At 35.9% G+C, this 23,010-nt stretch overlaps 1 protein-coding gene across 2 annotated transcripts in view; it reads right to left on the bottom strand.

The window, feature by feature from the left end:
• LOC106877687 (uncharacterized) overlaps positions 1 to 23,010 on the bottom strand; it is a 288,271-nt gene that overhangs the window by 80,353 nt on the left and 184,908 nt on the right. For both annotated transcript variants that reach the window (XM_089353047.1, XM_089353048.1), the window contains 10 exons: positions 22,233 to 22,297; positions 21,139 to 21,172; positions 14,957 to 15,015; positions 13,530 to 13,563; positions 11,667 to 11,731; positions 9,291 to 9,324; positions 5,363 to 5,424; positions 3,084 to 3,117; positions 1,824 to 1,888; positions 1,026 to 1,059 (listed from right to left, as the gene is read on the bottom strand). In XM_089353047.1, coding sequence (XP_089209173.1) covers positions 1,026 to 1,059; positions 1,824 to 1,888; positions 3,084 to 3,117; positions 5,363 to 5,424; positions 9,291 to 9,324; positions 11,667 to 11,731; positions 13,530 to 13,563; positions 14,957 to 15,015; positions 21,139 to 21,172; positions 22,233 to 22,297 — 486 coding nt within the window. The remainder of the gene's footprint in view (positions 1 to 1,025; positions 1,060 to 1,823; positions 1,889 to 3,083; positions 3,118 to 5,362; positions 5,425 to 9,290; positions 9,325 to 11,666; positions 11,732 to 13,529; positions 13,564 to 14,956; positions 15,016 to 21,138; positions 21,173 to 22,232; positions 22,298 to 23,010) is intronic.

Here is a 23,010-nt window from a genome sequence, read left to right as displayed (position 1 = left end):
AGGTCATACTGTTTTGTTGGGTAGCTATGGGGTTATTTTCCTAAATACTCGACAAATATTATCTTCTGAAATCTGGTAGGATGAAAGACAAAATATTTATGTATATGTTTGTGCATTTGAATTTGTCCCCCTACCATTGCTTGACAACCAATGTTGGTGTGTTTAGATCCCTGTAACTTAGCAATTTGTTAAAGCAGACTGATAGAATAAGTACTTGGCTTACAAAAAATAAGCCCTGGGAAAGAGCAGGATGAGATATTACAAGGCATCCAATCTGTTGTTTGAACAATTCTGAACTGCTGCTATCATTATTAAATTCAAAAAGTGAAGACAAAGGTAGTGTCACCACAAGCATGGCTGTGAGAAGGGAAAGAGCAGGATGAGATATCACAATGCATCCAATCAGGACTGCTACTATTTTTATCAAATTCCCAAAATGAAAGGTACAATTAACTTCATTGATATTTGAACTCAGAATGCAGACAACCAAGACAAATACTTCAAAGTCTTCTATCTGATGCTCTAATCACTCAGTGGATCTTTTCTGTTTGGTTTCATGTTTTGGAATTTTAGAATTAAAAGATTTTCAAATTTGTTATGTAATTTTTCATGTTGAATCTGGTGATGTTCTTCACTTTTTCCAGAAAGATTTTGAGGAATGACATACTAGATAATGGTAGTCCTAGAAAACTTTTGGTCATAGGTCTGACTGATAAAAACATTCCTCTTCAGTTTTCACTTTCTCCATCATATTCGAGTTGGTGACAAATGGGTAAGCAGACTACACAACAACTTGGCTTGTTACTATTCATACAGGAAACACTATGTCTGTGGCATTTGACAAGCTAAAATTACCCAAAATTCATTTCTTATTTTAAGGCAAAAATGAATTTCATTTCCACCACATCAATACACCAAATGTGAATCAAGTGGAACAAAATTAAAGGAATTGAAAAGTGAAAGCCAAACAGAAACAACCCAAGTCAGCCAATACACTGCACAGTAAATAAATCATATCAACTAACCGTATAATTTTTAAAGTATTTTTCTGCAAGTTTCCTGCAAAAGAAACAAACATGTATTTTCATCATGTCATCACAATCATAATAGTTATTTCTACATCAACTCACAAAAAGAAACTTTATGTCAGTACAACATACAAGCAGTGGTGCATACATCACATAAAAAACTCAAATGCTAATGCCATGTATAAAGCAACTGGTACAGTCTGTAAAGTGGCTGGCCCGAGGGAAAGCATCCAACTGAAGAAACCATGCCAAAACAGATGACTAGAGACTGCTGTAGTTTTCTGGCTTGCCAGCTTCTATTAAACAATCTGACCCTTAACAGAGACTTATGTGGAACCAGCACAGGTGCATTTTATGTGCCACTGACACAGGTGCTTCTCACTTGGCAATGAGAAAGGAAAATTTTAATTTTAATCAGTGTTTAAAACGTTTATTGTTCAATTCATTTCAATGTGAACTGTGGAAAGAAATGATTCTGAATTGAAATCCCACCCCCTTATTCTGTTTCTCCCCTGTCTCTGTTCTGTGGGTGTATGGAATAGGCTTGAGCCTTTTGTCTTGCAGTTAAGTACATACAAACAAAAATAGTGTATTAAAAGTTGCATAACCAGGACTTACTGAAGTTGAAATACTGAACATATAGATTCCATGTTGTCTCATATCAACAATGTCATGGCTTCTCTTACTATTTCCTACATTTATATTTCCTAATATCGTTATCATATTTATACAACACAAGCTCCTCATAATTCAAAGTCAAAATCAAACTTAAGCAGATATTGTATAATCACTTACTTGGCATCTTGACTTCCAATATCCATTTTATACTTATTAATATCCCCTTCGAAATCTTCATATGACTAGAAAAAATTACAATAAAAGCATATGTTGTAACTTTATAATAAAAAGCAAATGACTTAACATTAACAGTTCTATTTTGGACTGGTTTTGACTCTTCAATGAAACAAAACATTACCTGACTCACAGAAACACTTTCAAAAAACAAAACTAATCCTTTTCTCTATACATTCTAACTTCCAGGAAAGAGCTGAAATCATTGACTGATGGGGGATATTACCTAACTTGAGAAGTGATGCAGTAAAAGGATGTAATATAATACTACAAGGCATTTAATCTTGCATTGTCAACTGATTCTGATATTTCCTTCTTAAAAAGAGATTCTATGTAGCCACTAAAAGATAGCAGCAAATATCTCTCTTACAACTTAAAAAAAAAAAGCGTAGCTTTGTTATAAGAGGCTTGTTTCATAAACACATGGTTGCAGGTTCAATCTCACAGCATGCCACCTTGGCAGGTGTTTTCTACTCTAGTGTCGGACTGACCAAAGTTTTGAGAGTGGACTTGATTGACAAAAACTGAAGAGGCCTGTCATATGTATGTGCATGCATACATGTGTGTGTTTGTGTGTGAGAGACATGTTGTGTCTGTGTTTGTCCCCACCCACTACTTGATAACTGGTGTTCGTGTATTTATGTTCCCATAACTTAGCAGTTCAGCAGCAATAACTAATAGAGTAAGTACCAATTCCACTAAAAATTCTGAAAGAAAGTGCCTCAGCATGGCCACAGTCTAACGACTGAAAAAAAGTAGTCCTCAAAAGATATAAGAATTCATTCACGTAGATGTTGTTTTTACAGTGTAAGGATTTAATGTGTTTCCTTGGTCTTTAGACTCTCATGGAAAGACAATTGGGACTAAACAACAATAACTGTAATAGTAACAACAATAACCACAAACATCACAACCAATGCTGCTGCTGAAGCTACTGGTGGTGGTGGTGCTGCTACCCACCACTATTTTAGAAAAAGAAGACCTTCCAGAAATTCACCTTAAAGAGCGAAACAATGATAAATCTAAAAACGACTGTTAAGGGTTCCGGTTTGAGATAAAACAGAAATGAGAGATAACAAGCCTGTGGTTAGGATGCTTGTCTGTTTCAACTCACATTAACAGAGGATCTACTAACTTATTTCCAACAGCTACACAAACTCAATATGCTGCCTCGTACAAAATAAAAAAGTAGTGAGAACTAACCGTGTAACTGCCAAAATATAATTTTGCTAGAAATCTGCAAAAGAAAGGGATATACATCATCATCACTAACATCATCATAATAATAAAAAAAAAATCATAAGATTATAATTTTTTGTGCAATTAATTTCATTTTTAGACTAGACCTTAAGATTCACATTAACCATATTCCTGCCAATAGCATCTGGCTACACCACCAGTCTATGCACATCATTTTTGAATTGGCAAAGAAAAAAACCTGTTTTCTTTTTTCAATTTTTTTTTTTTTGTTGGAATATGAAGAGAATATTGCAATTGAGAGATGAAAACCATTTTAACTGACCAGTTGTGGCTATTTTAAACTCTTTGGCATTTAAAAGGGTTGTATCCAACCCAAATGTTCCACCTGCTTTATGTTGAAAATAGCCAGATCTGATATCTCACACCTACCCTACAATCTCATTCTACAAATAAACAATTATCTTATGAAATTTTCAAAGCTACAAGACAAACCACGGTCAATTCAAAATGATGTGCATAACGAAGCTTTACATTTCCCAGAGTAATCTGATTGCTAAACGGTTAATCATTGTATATTTTTATAGTATCATCATATTTAATGATGCATATTTTAATGTCCTTTTAGACTGTACTATTTTCAAAATACAACTCATAAGAATTTAACAATATAATTTGTCATAGATTATTTTATACACATTTGTATTGAACTTAATTTCAAACTGAGAAAGCTGAGATATATCCATGAAATACAGGAAAATATTGATTGAATCCATCAAATGATTGAGTTTGAATTTTCAAATGTAGCTTAAAAAAGTATTTAATTGATCTTCTGTTCTCAACACTTTTTGATAATAGCAATTTGTGAAAATATCTCAATTTTAAATTTCAAACTAAAAAAAAAAGAGAGAAAAATAAATTCATCCGTCCACCTACCCATCATATCCAGCCACTATTTGTTGTCAGGTTAGAGTATCACATCTATAGGGTCTAATCAGAAGTGACCATCACTAGACTGCCTGACTGGATTTCCAAGAATGACCAACTGAGACAATATTCTTGCTCCAACCCTAGGTCTCCTTGAAGAGTCCATCTAGTGATTCTTTCCTGCAACATTCTAATCCAGTACCAGAGATGAAACTCTTCAATGAGCAGAAGAAGAAGTTTGCCCTGAAGAGACTCCCTAGCCTCCAAGCTATGCACCTTGTCAAGTAACATTACTCTAGAGACCTTTTGGTACACTGGCATGAAAAGTTGCAGCAGAGACAGTAAAAAACCCCAAAACTAAGTCATAGGAGGACTCTGGGGTTAAGCTGGACTCTGATATTAGGTTGACCAATAAAGTATTCTGGCAGAATATCTTCTAACTTTGTAACAAGAAGCCCTCTTCCACTGCTGCCATTAAGAATTCAGCTGGAATTCTTCACTCTAAAAGGAAGAACATTCTTTGGGCTTGAAGAGAATATATTGACGATCTTCTCAATCTGATTAGGATAAAATCTTCTGGTTGCCATGAGGTGCATCTAGGACTAAAGACTAACCTCACAGAGGCTAGAGTCATAGAGGTGATTAAAGCATTCAAGTGTGGCAAGGCAGCTGAAGTGGATGAGATGTTAAGAAAATTAAAAAGAGAAGGTATTGTCTGGTTGATTTGTTTATAGCATGGACTTCTGAAAGGACACCAAAACAATGGCAGTCTGTGGTGATGATCCCAATTTTGAAAAAGGGAGAGAAAACTCAAAGAAACAAATGTCTGGACAAGGAATTCCTTAATTTGTATATGTGTTATTCCTTGTTTCTGTTCTGGGTTGATATAAAAACTATAAAAGTTACATGACAAGGACTTAGTGAAATTCAAATACTGAATATAAATACATTTAGTTCTTTCTCACATCAACATTGCCATGGATACTCTTACTGTTTTCTACATATATCTTTATATCTGAGAAGGCTAAGTCAATAACAATAATCCCAGTGCTCAACTGTTACTTATTCTCTCAACACCAAAAGACGAAAGGCAAAGAATTTGAACCCAGAGTGTAAAGACACACAAAATCCCACTAAGCATTATGCCTGTTGTGCAAACAACTCTGCCAGCTTGTCACCTTATATATATATATATATATATATATATATATATATATATATATATATATATATATAGAGAGAGAGAGAGAGAGAGAGAGAGAGAGAGAGAGAGATATTATTGTATTGTAATCACATTTATACATCACAATCTCATCATTTCAAGTAAAAATGAAACAAAATGTAATAAAAATATTTACTTAGCTCTTTCTGTGTCAATACTTGGAAGGCAGAACATATCTTCCAAAAAGTCTTCATACTTCTACAAATAATCAAAATGAAACCATGTGCTTAGACTTTATAAATAAAACATCTGTAGTTCTATTTTACCATATAATTGACTCTTCAATCAAACTGGATATTGCCTGACTTCCTGAAGCAATTGGTTGTTTTGCTTCTCTACATCCACAGCAACATCAAATTTCAGACGTTTGATTCAAAAACAGACAGAAACGTTGGAATAATTCCAGAACAAATTCTTTCAACCAACTTTGTACTGTAGGAAAATTAAAGTAATAATTTTTAAACAATGCACAAGATCACACATTTTGTAGGAGTCTAGTTATTTGCCCACAGAACTCAACTAATAAAAGAATGTGGTTTACTACTTAGGGTTTTAACTTCACAATTATAAAGTAATGGCTTTGGTTCCTGGACCAAGAGGTACATTATGCCCCTGAGTAAAACAGTTCAGTATATTTCCCTCCAGTCAACTTAGCTGACACTAAGCAACAACTGAGTGGTGCTGGAGCCCTCTCTCAATCCAGCTATCATGTCCTCACTGTTGGGTGAAAGGTAGGATGGTTGAGAAGTTACTTGTATTGAATTCTCACTGAATAGAAACATAAAACACTTAGTGAAAGTATAGTTTCAGATTATATTATTTTGTGTGAGATAACACATGGAGTTATTTTTGTGGGTTATTTTTCTAAATATTTGGCTAATATTTTCTGAAATCAGAAAATATGAAAGACAAAACTGACAAATGTGAGATTCAAAATCAGGCAATAATCCTCCACTTCATTAAAAGAAGTGGCAAAATATTCATTACATCTTGAATAAAAAAAAAAGAAAAAAGAATTGTAAGAGATTTGGATATAGTGGATCTTTTAGTACCTAGATATAGTATTTCTGTAAAGAAGGAAGATAAAATGGTAACAACTTCAAAGACATTGCTCATTCAGAACTGACCTAGAATTAAGTCTTCCATATTGAATATGCCCATATCCAGCCCAAATATTCAAACTGTTTTATATTCACACCAACCACATCTGGCTTCTCACACCAACTGTATAACGTCAGTCATCATCATCATCATCTTTTAATGTCTGTTGTCCATGCTGGCATGGGTTGGACAGTTTGACCAAGTGCAGTAAGATGAGGAGTTGCACCAGAGTCCGGTTTAATTTGGCATGGTTTCTACAGTTCACCACCTCATCTCATGTCTTTTTTGGTCTCCCGTTTCCACAGGCTTCCTACATGGTTACAGATCAGCACTTCTTTACATATGTGTCCTCGTCCTGACACACCACATGACCATACTAGTGCAGTTGTCTCTCTGCACACCAAATTTGATACCTCTTATGTCCCACTTTTCTCTCAAGACACTTGCACTCTGTCGTACATACACACTGACATTGCACATCAAATGAAGCATACTAGCTTCATTTCTTTCAAGCCTATGCCTGTCCTCAGTGGTTACAGCCCATGCGTCACTGCCATGTAGCACAAGTGTTTGCACACAAGCGTCATGCAATCTGACTTTCACTCTGAGAGAGAGGGCCTTTGTTGCCAACATATTCTAAAAATAAATAATCCTATCTTTGAAGTCTTCAACCTAATGCATGATTAATTCAAAAGAATGTGAATAAATAAGCATTACATTTTATAGTGGACTCTGAATTCTAAAGGAATAATAAAATTAAATATGAGTCCAATACAAGAAACAAAGGCTTTCTCCTTCATTAGTTTCAATATAAAAGCTGTAGTGGGTACTTCTACCAACACAACTTCTACAACTTTACTTGTGTTATCAAGCTTCAATAAATGGGATGCTACACTGAACTCACTGGCATTTCAATTCAGAAATTGTAAACATTAAACTAGTATATCAAAATCTTGTATACCATCAAGTCTCTTCCTCTTAATGCTGTGCCAAATTACCAATATTCAAAAGACATGTAGAATTCCAAAACAACGTAGAGAAGCAAAATATGTTTGGAGAATAAAATAAATCTAATCTCTAGTCCCAAACAGAGAAGGACCCTCACAGAAGGCAGCATATAATCATTCCATTTGCTTAATTATAGCAATCAAATTGTCATCAACTATCATCCTTGAAATGGCATCAGCTTATATGAAGTTCTTCAATTTCAGACAATGATCCAAAAGAAAGACAATACTTTTATGATTTTTTATAAGTTTCTCAAATGAGGCAAGTTAGTTTCCATGGCATTTTGGTAGCCCTGCCTCAGACTTGTAAGAATTTCAGTGTAGGATGTTTAACCTGAATAACTGAAGGTAAACAATAATCGGTGGAGAGGAAATCCTGATTTGGTCCAAATGCATGAAAGTGAGAGAATTCTCAGTAAAGTCACCCAAGAACCAATCTTTTAAATTATTCTGGTAGAAAACAAGAGAAATTTCATTCATGGCATCTCTAGTTAGAAACACATCAGAATGAACAGGTGACTTAGATGAAACTGCACCTTGTTACCTAATGTGATGCCACAGGTAGGCTAATGATATTGTTTACCTTATTTCTTAAATGAATTATAAGTCTTTAGAAAAACCTTCAGAGATGACAGAATGTTGAAGGTTTTTGCAGGTTTATTTTTAATCCTTTAACAGATTATTCAGTCAAATGCAATGGATATTTATCCATATTGTCCTGAATTAATCATGCATTATCTTGTAGATTTGGGGTTTTGATTATGTGATTGTCTATTTATGAAACCCAAACTGCTGGTCATGTCTACCTCCATATGAGTGCAAATGAGGACTTGTAGATTAGATGTTGCTGACACTGTTGCTGCAATTACTACCATTACCACCACCACCACCTACACCATGAAGAACATGACAATGACCACCAACATTACTACCATTACAGCAATTGCTACCACCACTACTACCACCACCATCACTATATTCAGCAGAGGACTACTGCTTTGTCAACTTACACTGTTGCAATTGTCATCTAAAGTTAGGTTGCTGCTCAATTTCAGACAGTGTTAAGGGACTAACTGCTAAATTAATTCCAACACTGACATGAATTGAGGTACAGGAAGGGAAAATGCTGAATAAATAAATTAAAAAAACACCTGCACTGGATTTGATCCTATGACCTAAGAGCATGTAATCCAATATTTTATTCTCACAACCATAGCATTTCTGCAGGTGTATATACTTTGGCAGTTTATAATTAAATACCAGATTTAGTAACAAATCAGTTATTTTTAGCTCTGTTGTAATTGTTTAGCCCCAGGCCAGTCCCGATCCAGCAGACCACCTATCCCAAGAGAGTGTTTCTAATGACAAAACAATTTTGCAGGGCCTCCAATACTGGTAGGAAAAGGGGAGGATGAAACCATCACTTGTTTGGTATCGTCAGACCATATATCTTGAGTGAATGCTTACTACAGAAGGAATTCCACTGAACGCACCAAAGGTACAGCTGATGGTATTAGAATGGACAAGGGATCAAATCTAACACCAAAGAATAAGTAAAGTCCATGCAAGAGAGCTTTCTAAGAGCTTGCTGCTACCAAAGTTTATACACAAAATTTGGTTTGACCCCAGGTTAAAGTAGAAGACCAGCTGTTGCATCTACATTGAAGCCTCCCTCTGTCTACAGCACAATGTTATCTAAGGAAAAGACAAAGGCCAATACAGTTTCACAGTATGGCTGTGAGAAGGGAAAGGGCAGGATGAGATATCACAAGGCATCCAATCAAGTGTTTTAACAACCCTGAACTGCTACTATTATTATCAAATTCAAAAAGTGAACCCTTCATTGATATTTGAACTCAGAATGTAGACAACCAAGACAAATACTGCAAAGCCTTCCACTCGATGCTCTATCACTCTGCCAACATACTGGACTGTAAATAAATCATATCAACTAACCTCACAGTTTTTGAAGTATTTCTGTACCAGTTTCCTGCCAAAATAAAACAAATAAACTTTCATCACACCATCACAATCATCATCATTATTTCTACATGAACTCACAAAAAGAAGCATTACAGAACTGTTATTTTGTGTTTGTACATTTTATTATTTTAATCTAAATCTACAATACATTTGAACAGGTTCAATATCTGATTATCACCAGGCATCATATTTGTGGATGTCTGTAGAGTATCAAACTGGAATGTATTTAGTGTACTAAGATTTCTCTGTCAGCAAAAGCAGCCATGGTGAGTGAACGTCAGTTTTAGGTATGTTTTAACTGGCTTTTTAACAAGAGCATGACTCTTGCTAATAGGTAAAGCATCTTGGTTTTCCAAAAGGAACAAATGAATAAATGATATCACAAAGTATTATAAATGCTTCAAATTTTCATTAATTAAGCTTGAAACTCATCTTCGTTCATTCAAATTAAGCTTCTATAAATTACTCTAGAGAAAGACTTTTGTCATTGAATAACAAGCGATTCTTCCTTATCTCCATTCTATACTGCACACTGGCCAGTCCTTGGTCAGTTTTGGTAGCATCTCAGGCATTTTCAGAAGAGGTTGCAAGCCCTTTGATTTAACCCTTCCCCAATTATAGAGACAGAGACACTGTGAATGTGTCCTAAGATATTTTACACAGTATAATGGCACTAATGCAAAGAAAGTAAGAAAGTTCAATTCATTTCTTTTGTTCTTGACTAAAGTTCATTATTTCAATGTGAACTGGAGAAAGAAATGATTCTGAATTGAAAATCCCACCCCTTATTCTGTTCCTCCCCTGTCTCTGTTCTGTGGGAGTATGGAATAGGCTTGAGCCTTTTGTCTTGCAGTTAAGTACATACAAACAAAAATAGTGTATTAAAAGTTGCATAACCAGGACTTACTGAAGTTGAAATACTGAACATATATTGAGTTGGCAACTAAGTTCCTGCCGTTTTTATAAATTTAAATTTTTTAAAAGGTTTAATAAAAAATAACAAGTAATTAATCAATAATGTATTCACCCTTGTTGTTTACAGTTACTTCTCAATGTTCAATAAAATTTTCAATACCTAGTTGGTATTGAAAAATTGATGCAACCAAGCTCTCAATTCTGCAACAGTATTGAATGAACTCCGTGCATAGCATTTGAAAGAGATCGAAAGAGATGGAAATCCGTTGGTGCCAAATCAGAAGAGTACAGCAGGTGTGGCAGCACTTCCCAGCCATGCGTTTGAATGGCTTCCTTGGTCATATTGGCGATATGAGGGCAGGCGTTGTCGTGCAGCAGAACTCCATGCTGACGATTAGGTCTTTTCTCTTGAATAGCCGTGTTGAGTCATTCTATCTGTTGAACATAGAGTTCCGCGTTGACCATTTGGTTCCGTTCAAGAAATTCGTAATGGATAATCCCTTCCCAGTCCCACCAGATGCACAACATCGTTTTACGTGGATGAAGATATTGTTTCATGCGCAGTGTCGCTTGTTTACTGGGGCTAAACCATTCCTTATGCTGCTTCATATTGATGTACAGGCACCATTTTTCGTCGTCAGTAACGATTTGGTAAAAAATAAAACGTTGCTTGTGTCCATGAGTTGAGCGGTGACTAGCAAGCAAACCAGCAGAGATTGTGGCTCATTAATTTTTGTTGTTGTCACTTAAAGCATGTGGAACCCATGATCCATACTTCTGAACCTTTCCCATCGAGTGAGGATGCTTCTCTATAGCAGTGTGGGAGCATTCCATTTTCTCTGCCAGTTCCCTTGTCGTTTGACAAGAATTTTCGTGCAAAAGTTGGTTTCATTGCTCTTCATTGAACTCAACTGGACGGCCAGAATGAGGTGTGTCATTGAGGTCAAAATTTCCATTTTTGAACTTTGCACACCAATCAAGAGTGGTTCTTTCAGCTATGGCACCCTTTCCATACACAGCACGAATGTCACAAGCAGCTTTTGCAGCCTTAAAACCTTGATTAAAAGCAAAAAGAAGGAGGTGTCAAAAATGCTCGTTTTTCTTAACTTTACATTCCATTTTAATGATCTGAAAATAAACTAAAATTAACTAGAAAAAAAAAAAAGATTCCAAAATAATTCAAAAGAAGAATTCTCGAAAAAAAGATTACAAAATTTAAAAATGCAATAAATTCCAAAATTTAAAAAAACGGCAGGAACTTAGTTGCCAATTCAATATATTTTGTGTTGTCTCATATCAACAATGTCATGCCTTCTCTTACTATTTCCTACATTTATACATCCTTATATTGTTATCATATTTATATACATCACAGTTTCTACATAATTTGAAGGTAAAAATTAAATTTAAGCAGAATCTTATAAAATTACTTACATGACGTCTTGACTTCTAACATCCTTTGTATACTTATTAATTTCCAGTTCGAAGTCTCTATATTTCTAGAAAAGTTTACAATAAAAACATTTGTTGTAACTTCATAAAATAAAAGCAAGTTCTGTTTTGGACTGGTTTCCAAAATGAAAAAAAAACATTACCTGACTCACAGAAACACTTTAAAAAAACAAAACTAGTCCTTTTCTCTATACATGCTAACTTTTAGTAAAGAGCTGAAATCATTGACTGATGGGGGATATTACCTAACTTGAGAAGTGATGCAGTAAAGGGACGTAACATAATACTACAAGGCATTTAATCTTGCACTGTAAACTGATTTTGATATTCCTTTCTTAAAAGAAGATTCTATGCAGTCACTAAAAGATAGCAGCAAAAAAAAGACAAAAAGTAAGGCATGGCTGCGTGGTAAGAAATTGGTTTCCCAACAACATGACTCTAGGTTCAGTCCTACTGTGTGCAATCTTGGGCACATATCTTTTACTATAGCTTTGGGCCAATCAAAATCTTGTGAGTTTGTGAGTAGGGTTAGGGTTACAGAGACTGAAAGAAGCCTGCCACACACACGTGTGTGTGTGTCTTTGTTTGTCCACAACCACTGCTTGACAACCAGTGTTGGTGTGTTTATGCCCCCATAACCTAGCAGTCCACCAAAAATTGATCAAGAGAAGAAGTACCAATCTTGAAAACAATAGGTACAGGGGTTGATACATTCCACTAAAAATTATGAAAAGTGGTACCCCAGCATGGCCACCGTCCAGTGACTGAAACAAGATGAAAGGTGAAAGATATATTGTATATTGCTGTATCAAGATACACAGTGAGTCCATTAGCTTCTATTCCAATGGAGAAATGGGTACTTCTCCTACCAGCCACAAACTCTACCTCTGCCTATCACCTGAATTGTTGTATGTTGTGTTATTAGACGTGAAAAGATGGAAAGCTATGTTGACCTCCGCACAATTTTGAATACAGAAATTCAAGAAAGGTGTTATGCTGTCAGTTGATTGCTCAGCTAAATCTTCATCAACTATCATCTTTAAAATGTCTTAAACAAGTTTGTTAGAAGGGGCAGGTAAGTTTCCTTAATATTTTGGTAGCGCTGTCTCAGACTTGTAAGAATTTCCAACCTCAACATCTGAAGGAAAAAACAGATGGATGGAGAGGAAACTGTTGATTTGGTCCAAATGCATGAAGGTGAGAGAATTGATGCTAAAGGCACCCAAGAAGCAGATGGTGGTGTTAAACTGGGTGGCATGTAAACCCTGTACCCAGTTTCCTGATAAAGCAAAGTAGTTTGATGAAAACCAAACAGTTGGTCATCTTATGTCCATATGAATGAAAATAACAACCTGTAGATTGGAAATCACCATCATCATAGTTTTAATATTCACATTATATAGCCTTCATAGGTCTGGCAGAATCCATTCACGTAGTATTTTTGCATTGTAAGGACTTAATGTGTTTCCTTGGTCTTTAGACTCCCAGGGAAAGACAATTGGAGCTAAACAACAATAACTGTAAGAGTAACAACAATAACCACAAAAGTCAAAGTCAATGCTTCTGCTGCTGCTGGGGGTGGTGGTGGTGTTGTTGCTACCTCTACTATTTAAAAAAATGAATACCCCCAACAATTCACCTTCAAAAGCAAAACATTAAATCTAAAAACGACTGTTAAGGGCTCTGGCTGGATGAGATAAAACAGAGGTGAGAGATACCAAGCCTGTGGTCAGGATGCTTGTCTGTTTCAACTCACATTAACAGAGCATCTACTAACTTATTTCCAACAGCTACACAAACTCAATATGCTGTCTAGTACAAAATAAATAAATAATAAGAACTAACCTGTGTATATCCACAATATTTTTCTGCTAGATATCTGCAAAAGAAAGAAAGGAACACACTTCATCATGACTATCATCATCATTTTTATGCCTCTAGACAATCAAAAATATCATAAGATTATAACATTTTTTACAACTTCATCTTTAAACACGAAGACAGAATGTGTTGCTGAAGAGGTTACAGATGTATGACAATAAATTTCTGGATAATGGACACACGTTAGTAAAAGAACAGTAATAAATGAGTGAAAAACAATATATAGAGCATGTGTTTATTTTCAAAATACAACTCATGAGAATTTAAAGACAATCATCGGTCCTCAGTCCCTTCTTGTTCATCATAGTCCTCTATGCAATAACAGAGGATATAATTTATATCTTTTTTATATTTGTTTCAGTTATTAGACTGCAACCATGTTGGGGCACTGCTTTCGAGAATTTTAGTTAAAGGAATCAACCCCTGAACATATTTTTTAAACCTGTCATTTGTTCTGTTGGTCTTTTTTGCAGAACCTCTAAGTCATGGTGATGCAAGCACAACAACACTGGTTGTTAAGCAGTGGTGTGGGATAAACACAAAGGCACACATGCACACAGATCCAAACACACACTAACATACAGACATACATACGTATATATATATATATATATATATATATATATATATATATATATATATATATAATATTTGACATTATATACTTAATTTTATAAGTTTGATACTAATTCATATTTATGATTTTAATTCTTAATTTTGTAAAGTTTATTTTTTTAGTGCTTAATTTAATGCTTAAGTTTTAAGGTGATGTAAAACTAGATGAACAATATTCTAAAAAAAGAACCTGAAGATGTGTTGGTAGAATTGTAAAACTCATGATTGCATACATATATATATATATATATATATATATATACACATATATATTATAATCTTCCAATACTTAAACATGTGTAGTTCCTTCATAATTGATAATTTTAACTTAAGTAGGAGATAATTAAGGAAGTATATTTTATACCCTGCTGGTGTACTGGTTATATCCTTTAAAGTATTATTTTATGATGTGCAAATGGATACCATGAGTTTACCTTCAGAGATGCTCATTAGGTTATTTTTTTTGCATAATTTGAAATAGAATATCCACATGTCTATAAATCCCCAAAACTGAATTATTATTAATTTCTATTATATATTTTGTATATTTCTAGATATATACATATAAATATATGATAATCAAGATCCCACTGCACGATATGCAGATGCATGTAATGGTAAAGGGTTGTACCTGATTAATTTGGAAATTCGTTTTCCCAAATTATTCAAATTAAAATATATATATCATTATATTGTGATCACGTTTACACAACATCATCTCCTCATTTCAATAAAATAAAAATCCAATTTAAATAAAATTTAATACAAATATTTACAAAGCTCTTTCTCTGAGAATAACATCAATTTTCAGTTCCCTGCAAAGATCTCCATAACCCTGCAAATATTCAAAATGAAAGCATATGTTTAGACTTTATAATAAAATTAATGATTTAACATCAGTAGTTCTATTTTACCATGTAATTGACTCTTCAATCAAACTGGATATTGCCTGACTTCGTGAAGTAATTGGTTGTTTTGCTTCTCTACATCCACAGCAACATCAAATTTCAGATGTTTGACTCAAAAACTGACGGAAACATTGGAATAATTCCAGAACATATTCTTTCAACCAACTTTGTACTGTAGGAAAATTAAAGTAATAATTTCTAAACAATGCACAAGATCACACATTTTGTAGGAGTCTAGTTATTTGCCCACAGAACTCAACTAATAAAGGAATGTGGTTTACTACTTAGGGTTTTAACTTCACAATTATAAAGTAATGGCTTTGGTTCCTGGACCAAGAGGTACATTATGCTCCTGAGTAAAACAGTTCAGTATATTTCCCTCCAGTCTACTTAGCTGACAATAAGCAACAACTGAGTGGTGCTGGAGCACTCTCTCACTCCAGCTACCATGTCCTCACTGTTGGGTGAAAGGTAGGATGGTTGAGAAGTTGTTTGTATCAAATTGTCACTGCATAGACACATAAAACACTTAGTGAAAGTATAGTTTCAGATTATATTACTCTGTGTGAGATAGCTATGGAGTTATTTTTGTGGGTTACTTTTCTAAATACTTGACTAATATTTATTTTCTGAAATCAGGAAAGATGAAAGACAAAATTGACAAATGTGAGATTCAGAATCAGGCAATAATCCTCCACTTCATTAAAAGAAGTGGCAAAATATTCATTACATTTAAAAAAAAAAATTTTTAAATAGAAGTGTTGGAGTTTGGGATATACTGGATCCTGTAGTACCTCGATATAGGATTTCTGTGAAGGAAGAGAACAAAATGGTAACAGCTTCAAAGACATTGCTCATTCAGAACTGACTTGGAATTTAGCCTTTCAGACTAAATGTGCCCATATTCAGCCGAAATATTCTACTTGTTCTATATTCACACCAGCCACATCACACTTCTCACACCTACCATACAATGACATTCTAAAAATAATCACAACACTGAAGTCTTAAAGCTACAAGATAATGCATGATTAATTCAAAAGAATGTGGGTAAATAAGCATTACATTTGATAGTGGAATCTGAATTCTAAAGAATTAAACAAAAATAACAAAAATAATAAAATTAAATATGAATCCAATACAAGAAACAAAGGCTTTCTCCTTCATTAGTTTCAATATCAAAGCTGTAGTGGGTACTTCTACCAACACAACTTCTACAACTTTACTTGTGTTATCAAGCTTCAATAAATGGGATGCTACACTGAACTCACTGGCATTTCAATTCAGAAATTGTAAACATTAAACGAGTATATCAAAATTTTGTATACCATCAAGTCTCTTCCTCTTAATGCTGTGCCAAATTACCAATATTCAAAAGAGGTGTAGAATTCCAAAACAACGTAGGGAAGCAAAATATGTTTGGCAAATGAAATAAATCTAATCTCTAGTCCCTAACAGAGAAGGACCCTCACAGAAGGCAGCATATAATCATTCCATTTGCTTAATTATAGCAACCAAATTGTCATCAACTATCATCCTTGAAATGGCATCAGCTTATATGAAGTTCTTCAATTTCAGACAATGATCCAAAAGAAAGACAATACTTTTATGATTTTTTTTGTAAGTTTGTTAGATGAGGCAAATTAGTTTCCATGACATTTTGGTAGCCCTGCCTCAGACTTGTAAGAATTTCAGTGTTTAACCTGAATAACTGAAGGTAAACAATAATCGGTGGAGAGGAACTGCTGATTTGGTTCAAATGCATGAAAGTGAGGGAATTCTCAGTAAAGTCACCCAAGAATCAATCTTTTAAATTATTCTGGTAGAAAACAAGAGAAATTTCAGTCGTGACATCTCTAATTAGAAACACATCAGAATGAACAGGTGACTTAGATGAAACTGCACCTTGTTACCTAATGTGATGTCACAGGTAGGCTAATGATATTGTTTACCTTATTTCTTAAATGAATTCTTAAGTCTTTAGAAAAACCTTCATAGATGACAGAATGTTGAAGGTTTTTGCAGGTTTATTTTTAATCCTTTAACAGATTATTCAGTCAAATGCAATGGATATTTATCCATATTGTCCTGAATTAATCATGCATTATCTTATAGATTTGGGGTTTTGATTATGTGATTGTCTATTCATGAAACCCAAACTACTGGTCATGTCTACCTCCATATGAGTGCAAATGAGGACTTGTAGATTAGATGTTGCTGACACTGCTGCTGCAATTACTACCATTACCACCACCACCACCTACACCATGAAGAACATGACAATGACCACCAACATTACTACCATTACAGCAATTGCTACCACCACTACTACCACCACCATCACTATATTCAGCAGAGGACTACTGCTTTGTCAACTTACACTGTTGCAATTGTCATCTGAAGTTAGGTTGCTGCCCAATTTCAGACAGTGTTAAGGGACTAACTGCTAAATTAATTCCAACATTGGCATGAATTGAGGTAGAGGAAGGGCTGAATAAATAAATTAAAAAAGAAAAAAACACCTGCACGGGATTTGATCCTATGACCTATGAGCATGTAATCCAATATTTTATTCCTACAACCGTCGCATTTTGGCAGGTGTATATACTTTGGCAGTCTATAATTAAATAATACCAGATTTAGTAACAAATCAGTTCTTTCTAGTTCTGTTGTAATTGTTTAGCCCCAGGCCAGTCCCGATCCAGCAGACCAACTATCCCAAGATAGTGTTTCTTATGACTAAACAATTTTGCAGGGCCTCCATCACTGGTAGGAAAAGGGGAGGATCAAACCATCACTTGTTTGGTATTGTCATCATCATCATTTAACATCCGCATTCCATGCTTGGATGATTTGACTGAGGTCTGGTGAACAGATTGGCTGCACCAGGCTCCAATCTGATTTGGCAGTTTCTACATCTGGATACTCTTCCTAACGCCAACCACTCTGAGAGTGTAGTGGGTGCTTTTACGTGCCACTGGCACGAGGACCAGTCAAACGGTACTGGCAACAGCCACACTCAAAAAGGCGTTTTTTACGTGCCACCTGCATGGGAGCCAGTCCAGCAGCACTGGCAACGACCTCACTTGAATAATTTTTCTAACGTGCCAGGAAGGTGATGCTATAACAATTCCACTCAAATGGTGATTTTTACGGGCCACTAGCACGGAAGCCAGACATCTGCTCTGGCAATGAACACGCTCGGACAGTACTGTTAATGCTCCACTGGCGCAGGTGCCAGTCATCGAGTATGTTTCAATTACGATTTTGATTTCACTTGCCCCAACAGGTCTTCGCAAGCAGAGTTTAGTGTCCACAGAAGGAGAGGTTAGCATGGGTGCCAGTCGTCAGGTTCGGTACGATTACGATTTCTGATTTCAAATTCACTTGCCTCAAAAGGTCTTCACAAGCAGAGTTTTTAGTGTCCAATGAAGTAAAGATACGAATTAGTGAGCTGGCTACACTTCTGGCAGAGGTCACAAATTACACTCTCACTTGGCTTGCCGAGTCTTCTCACGTACTGCATATTTTCAAAGGTCCTGGTCATTGGTCATTGCCTCGGTGAGGCCTAAAGTTCAAAGGTTGTGCTTCACCACCTCATCCCAGGTCTTCCTGGGTCTACCTCTTCCACAGGTTCCTTCAACCACTTGGGTGTGGTACTTTTTCACACAGCTATCTTCATCCATTCTTGCCACATGTCCACACCAGTGCAAACATCTCTCTTGCACACCACAACTGATGCTTCTTAGGTCTAACTTTTCTCTCAAGGTACTTACACTATGTCGCATATGCACACTGAAATTACACATCCGTCAGAGCATACTGGCTTTGTTTCTTGCAAGCTTACGCATGTCCTTAGCGGTCACGGCCCATGTTTCACTACCATGTAGCATGGCTGTTCGTACACATGCGTCATACAGTCTGCCTTTTACTCTGAGTGAGAGGCCCTTTGTCACCAGCAGAAGTATGAGCCCTCTGAACTTTGCCCAGGCTATTCTTATTCTAGCAGCTACACTTTCAGTGCACCCTACCCCACTACAAACTTGGTCACTTATGTAGTGGAAGCTATCAACTACTTCTAGTTTTTCTCCCTGGAGTGTGGCAAAGGTTGTTTTCTGCACATTTTCAGTGTTTATAGCTCCTGAGCATCTGCCACATACAAAAACTATCTTGCTAGTTAGCCTTCCTTTGATATTGCTGCACCTTTTATGTGCCCATAGCTTACACTGGGTACATCTTATGGAGTTTCTACCTACGCCTTTTCTACAGATCGAGCAGGGCCATCTACCTGAAGGAGTTTGTGTTTTGTCTACCTTCCTACTTATTAGGACTTTGGTTTTAGCTAAGTTGACTCTAAGGCCCTTCGATTCTAGTCCTTGCTTCCACACCTGAAACTTCTCTAGTTCTGATAGCGACTCAGCAATTAGGGCAAGGTCATCAGTATAGAGGAGCTCTCAGGGACATCCCACCTTGAATTGCTGTGTAATTGCCTGGAGGACTATGATAAATAGGAGGGGGCTGAGGACTGAACCTTGGTGGACCCCTACCTCTACCCGGAATTCTTCACTGTACTCGTTGCCAGCCCTCACCTTACTGACAGTGTCCCTGTACATGGCTTGCACAGCTCTCACTAATCATTCTTCTATCCCTAGTTTCCTCATTGACCACCAGATAAGGGATCGGGGGACTCTGTCAAAGGCTTTCTCCATGTCAATGAAAGCCAGGTACAGAGGTTTATCTTTGGCTAGGTATTTCTCCTGCAGCTGTCTTACTAGAAATATAGCATCAGTAGTGCTTTTCTCTGGAATGAACCTAAACTGCATCTCATCTAAACTGACTCTCTCCCTAATTTGTTGGGCTATGACCCTCTCAGTGACCTTCATTAACTGGTCCAACAACTTGATACCTCTGTAACTGTTTGTGTCTAAAGTGTCACCTTTACCATTGTAGCAGTTGACTATGGTGCTGCTACACCAGTCATTGTGTATGACTCCTTCGTGTACCACCTGATTAACTATACGGGTGACTAGGCTATAGTTGACACTGCCAGATATTTTGAGCATCTCTGCAGTGATTCCTGATGGGCCGGGGGTGTTCCCTGTCTTTATACTCTTGATCGCTTTATCTACTAAGGTACTGTCAATTAGGATAGCTGGTCCCTCTGTTGGGTTGACATTCAGCAGACTCATCCTCCCATTCATTCTCTTTATTAAGCAGTCTTCCATAGTGGCGTCTCCAAACCATATACCTTCAGTGAAACCTTACTACAGAAGGAATACCACTGAACGCATCATAGGTACAGCTGATGGTATTAGAATGGACAAGGGATGAAATCTAACACCAAAGAACAAGTCCATGCAAAAGAGCTTTCAAAGAGCATGCTTCTAGCTACCAAAGTTCATACACAAAATTTGGCTTGACCCCCAGGTTAGGGGTTGAGTGATGAAATTTGAGTATTGAGATTGAACCTGAAATCACACGATTCCTAAGAAAACTTTTTAAATGTATATCAATGCTCGTGCCTGCTTTGTGGGTGTGAAAGTGGATGGCTGTATTTTAAATGGAAGTGGCCATGGATGGCTGGCAAAGATATTCAATTTGAAACTATATGGTTCCTGATTCAATCCCAATGCACAGCACATTGGGCAAGTGTTTTCTACCACAGTAATTGTTTGACCAATTTCTTGTGAATAAAATTTGGTAGATGGAAACTGTGTAGAAGACCAGCTGTTGCATCTACATTGAAGCCTCCCTCTGTCTACAGCACAATGTTATCTAAGGAAAAGACAAAGGCCAATACAGTTTCACAGTATGGCTGTGAGAAGGGAAAGGGCAGGATGAGATATCACAAGGCATCCAATCAAGTGTTTTAACAATCCTAGACTGCTATTATTATTATTACCAAATTCAAAAAGGGAAAGGTACAATTAACTGCATTGATATTTGAACTCAGAATGTAGACAACCAAGACAAATATCGCAAAGCCTTCCACCCGATGCTCTAATCACTCCACCAACATACTGGACTGTAAATAAATCATATCAACTAACCTCACAGTTTTTGAAGTATTTCTCTGACAGTTTTCTGCAAAAGAAAGAAACAAATTTTCATCACAATCATCATCATTATTTCTACATCAGCTCACAAAAACAACCACTACAGAAATGTTATTTTGTGTTTGTATATTTTATTTTATCTAAATCTACAATACATTTGAATAGGTCTAATCTGTAGTTTTACTTTTTATAATTGAATCAGGGCAAAATGAAGACAGACCAGGCTGAGATGACAATCAAGTTAACTGACAGATCTTGCAGATCTAAACAGGATTATTATATGTAATGGTATATATCTTTACATGACTTTGTAGCACAGAAGATTTAAAAGATATAATTTCTTATACATTATTCGTTATTTGTATCAAATCTGTTTTCAATTTCAGCTTTATAAAAATGAGAAACTTTCATGAAAAAGCAATCAAGATTGGCAGATGATTTTATCCAAAGTTTGATGTCATCATCATCAACATCATTATCATCATTTAAAATCTGTTTACCATGTTAGCATAGGTTGGACTGTTTGACTGGAGGTGGCAAGGTGGAGAGCTGCAACAGGCTCCAGTCCTCTGTTTTGGCAAGGTTTCTACAGCTGGATGCACTTCCTAATGCCAACCACTTTACAGAGGGCATTGAGTGCTTTTGAAGTGGCACCAGCAGAGATACATCTTACATGGAACAAGGAATGGGGAATTTTAATTTTAATCAGAGTTTAAAACCTTTATTGTTCAATTCATTTCAATATGAAGTGGGGAAAGAAATGATTCTGAATTGAAAATCCCACCTCCTTATTCTGTTCCTCCCCTGTCTCTGTTCTGTGGGTGTATGGATTAGGCTTGAGCCTTTTGTCTTGCAGTTAAATACATACAAACAAAAATAGTGTATTAAAAGTTGCATAACCAGGACTTACTGAAGTTGAAATACTGAACATATAGATTCCATGTTGTCTCATATCAACAATGTCATGGCTTCTCTTACTATTTCCTACATTTATATTTCCTTATATCGTTATCATATTTATACATCACAATCTCCTCATAATTCAACGTCAAAATCAAACTTAAGCAGAATGTTATATATTCACTTACCTGGCTTGCTCGACTCCAAAACTCTGTAGATACATGTTTGCTTCCTTTTCGAAATCTTTATACTTCTAAAAAAGTTTACAATAAAAGCATTTGTTGTAACTTTATAATAAAAACACTGATTTGATATTAATAATTCTCTTTTGGACTGGTTACGACTCTTAAATGAAACAAAACATTACCTGACTCACAGAAACACTTAAACAGAAAAAACACTAATCTTTTTCTCTATACATTCTAACTTCCAGTAAAGAGCTGAAATCATGGACTGATGGGGGATATTGCCTAACTTGAGAAGTGATGCAGTAAAGGGATGTAACATAATACTACAAGGCATTTCATCTTGCACTGTCAACTGATTTTGATATTCCCTTCTAAAAAGAAGACTTTATGCAGTCAGTAAAAGGTAGCAGCAAAATCTCCCTTAAATCTAGCAAAAAACTAAAAGGTGTGGCTATGTGGTAAGTCTGTTAGTTTATATTTGAAAGGAGGAATGGGTACTTCTCCTACCAACGACAAACGCTACCTCTGCCTATCACCTGAAATGTTATTTGTTGTCTTATCAGACATGAAAAGAAGGAAAGCTATGTAGACCTCAGCATGATTTTGGATTCAGAAATTCAAGAAAGGTGTTATGCTGTCATTTGATCTGCTCAGCTACATCTTCATCAACTATCATCATCATCATCAGTATCATTCAACATCTGTTTTCCATGCTGGCATTTGTTGGACAGTCAATCAGTTAGGTGGAGCTGCGCAAGTTTCATGTCAATTTTTGTAT

This window comes from Octopus bimaculoides, chromosome 5 (genome assembly GCF_046866305.1).
Source record: "Octopus bimaculoides isolate indiv1 chromosome 5, ASM4686630v1, whole genome shotgun sequence".
NCBI lineage: Eukaryota > Metazoa > Mollusca > Cephalopoda > Octopoda > Octopodidae > Octopus > Octopus bimaculoides.
This window is presented reverse-complemented; position numbering and strand designations above follow the sequence as displayed.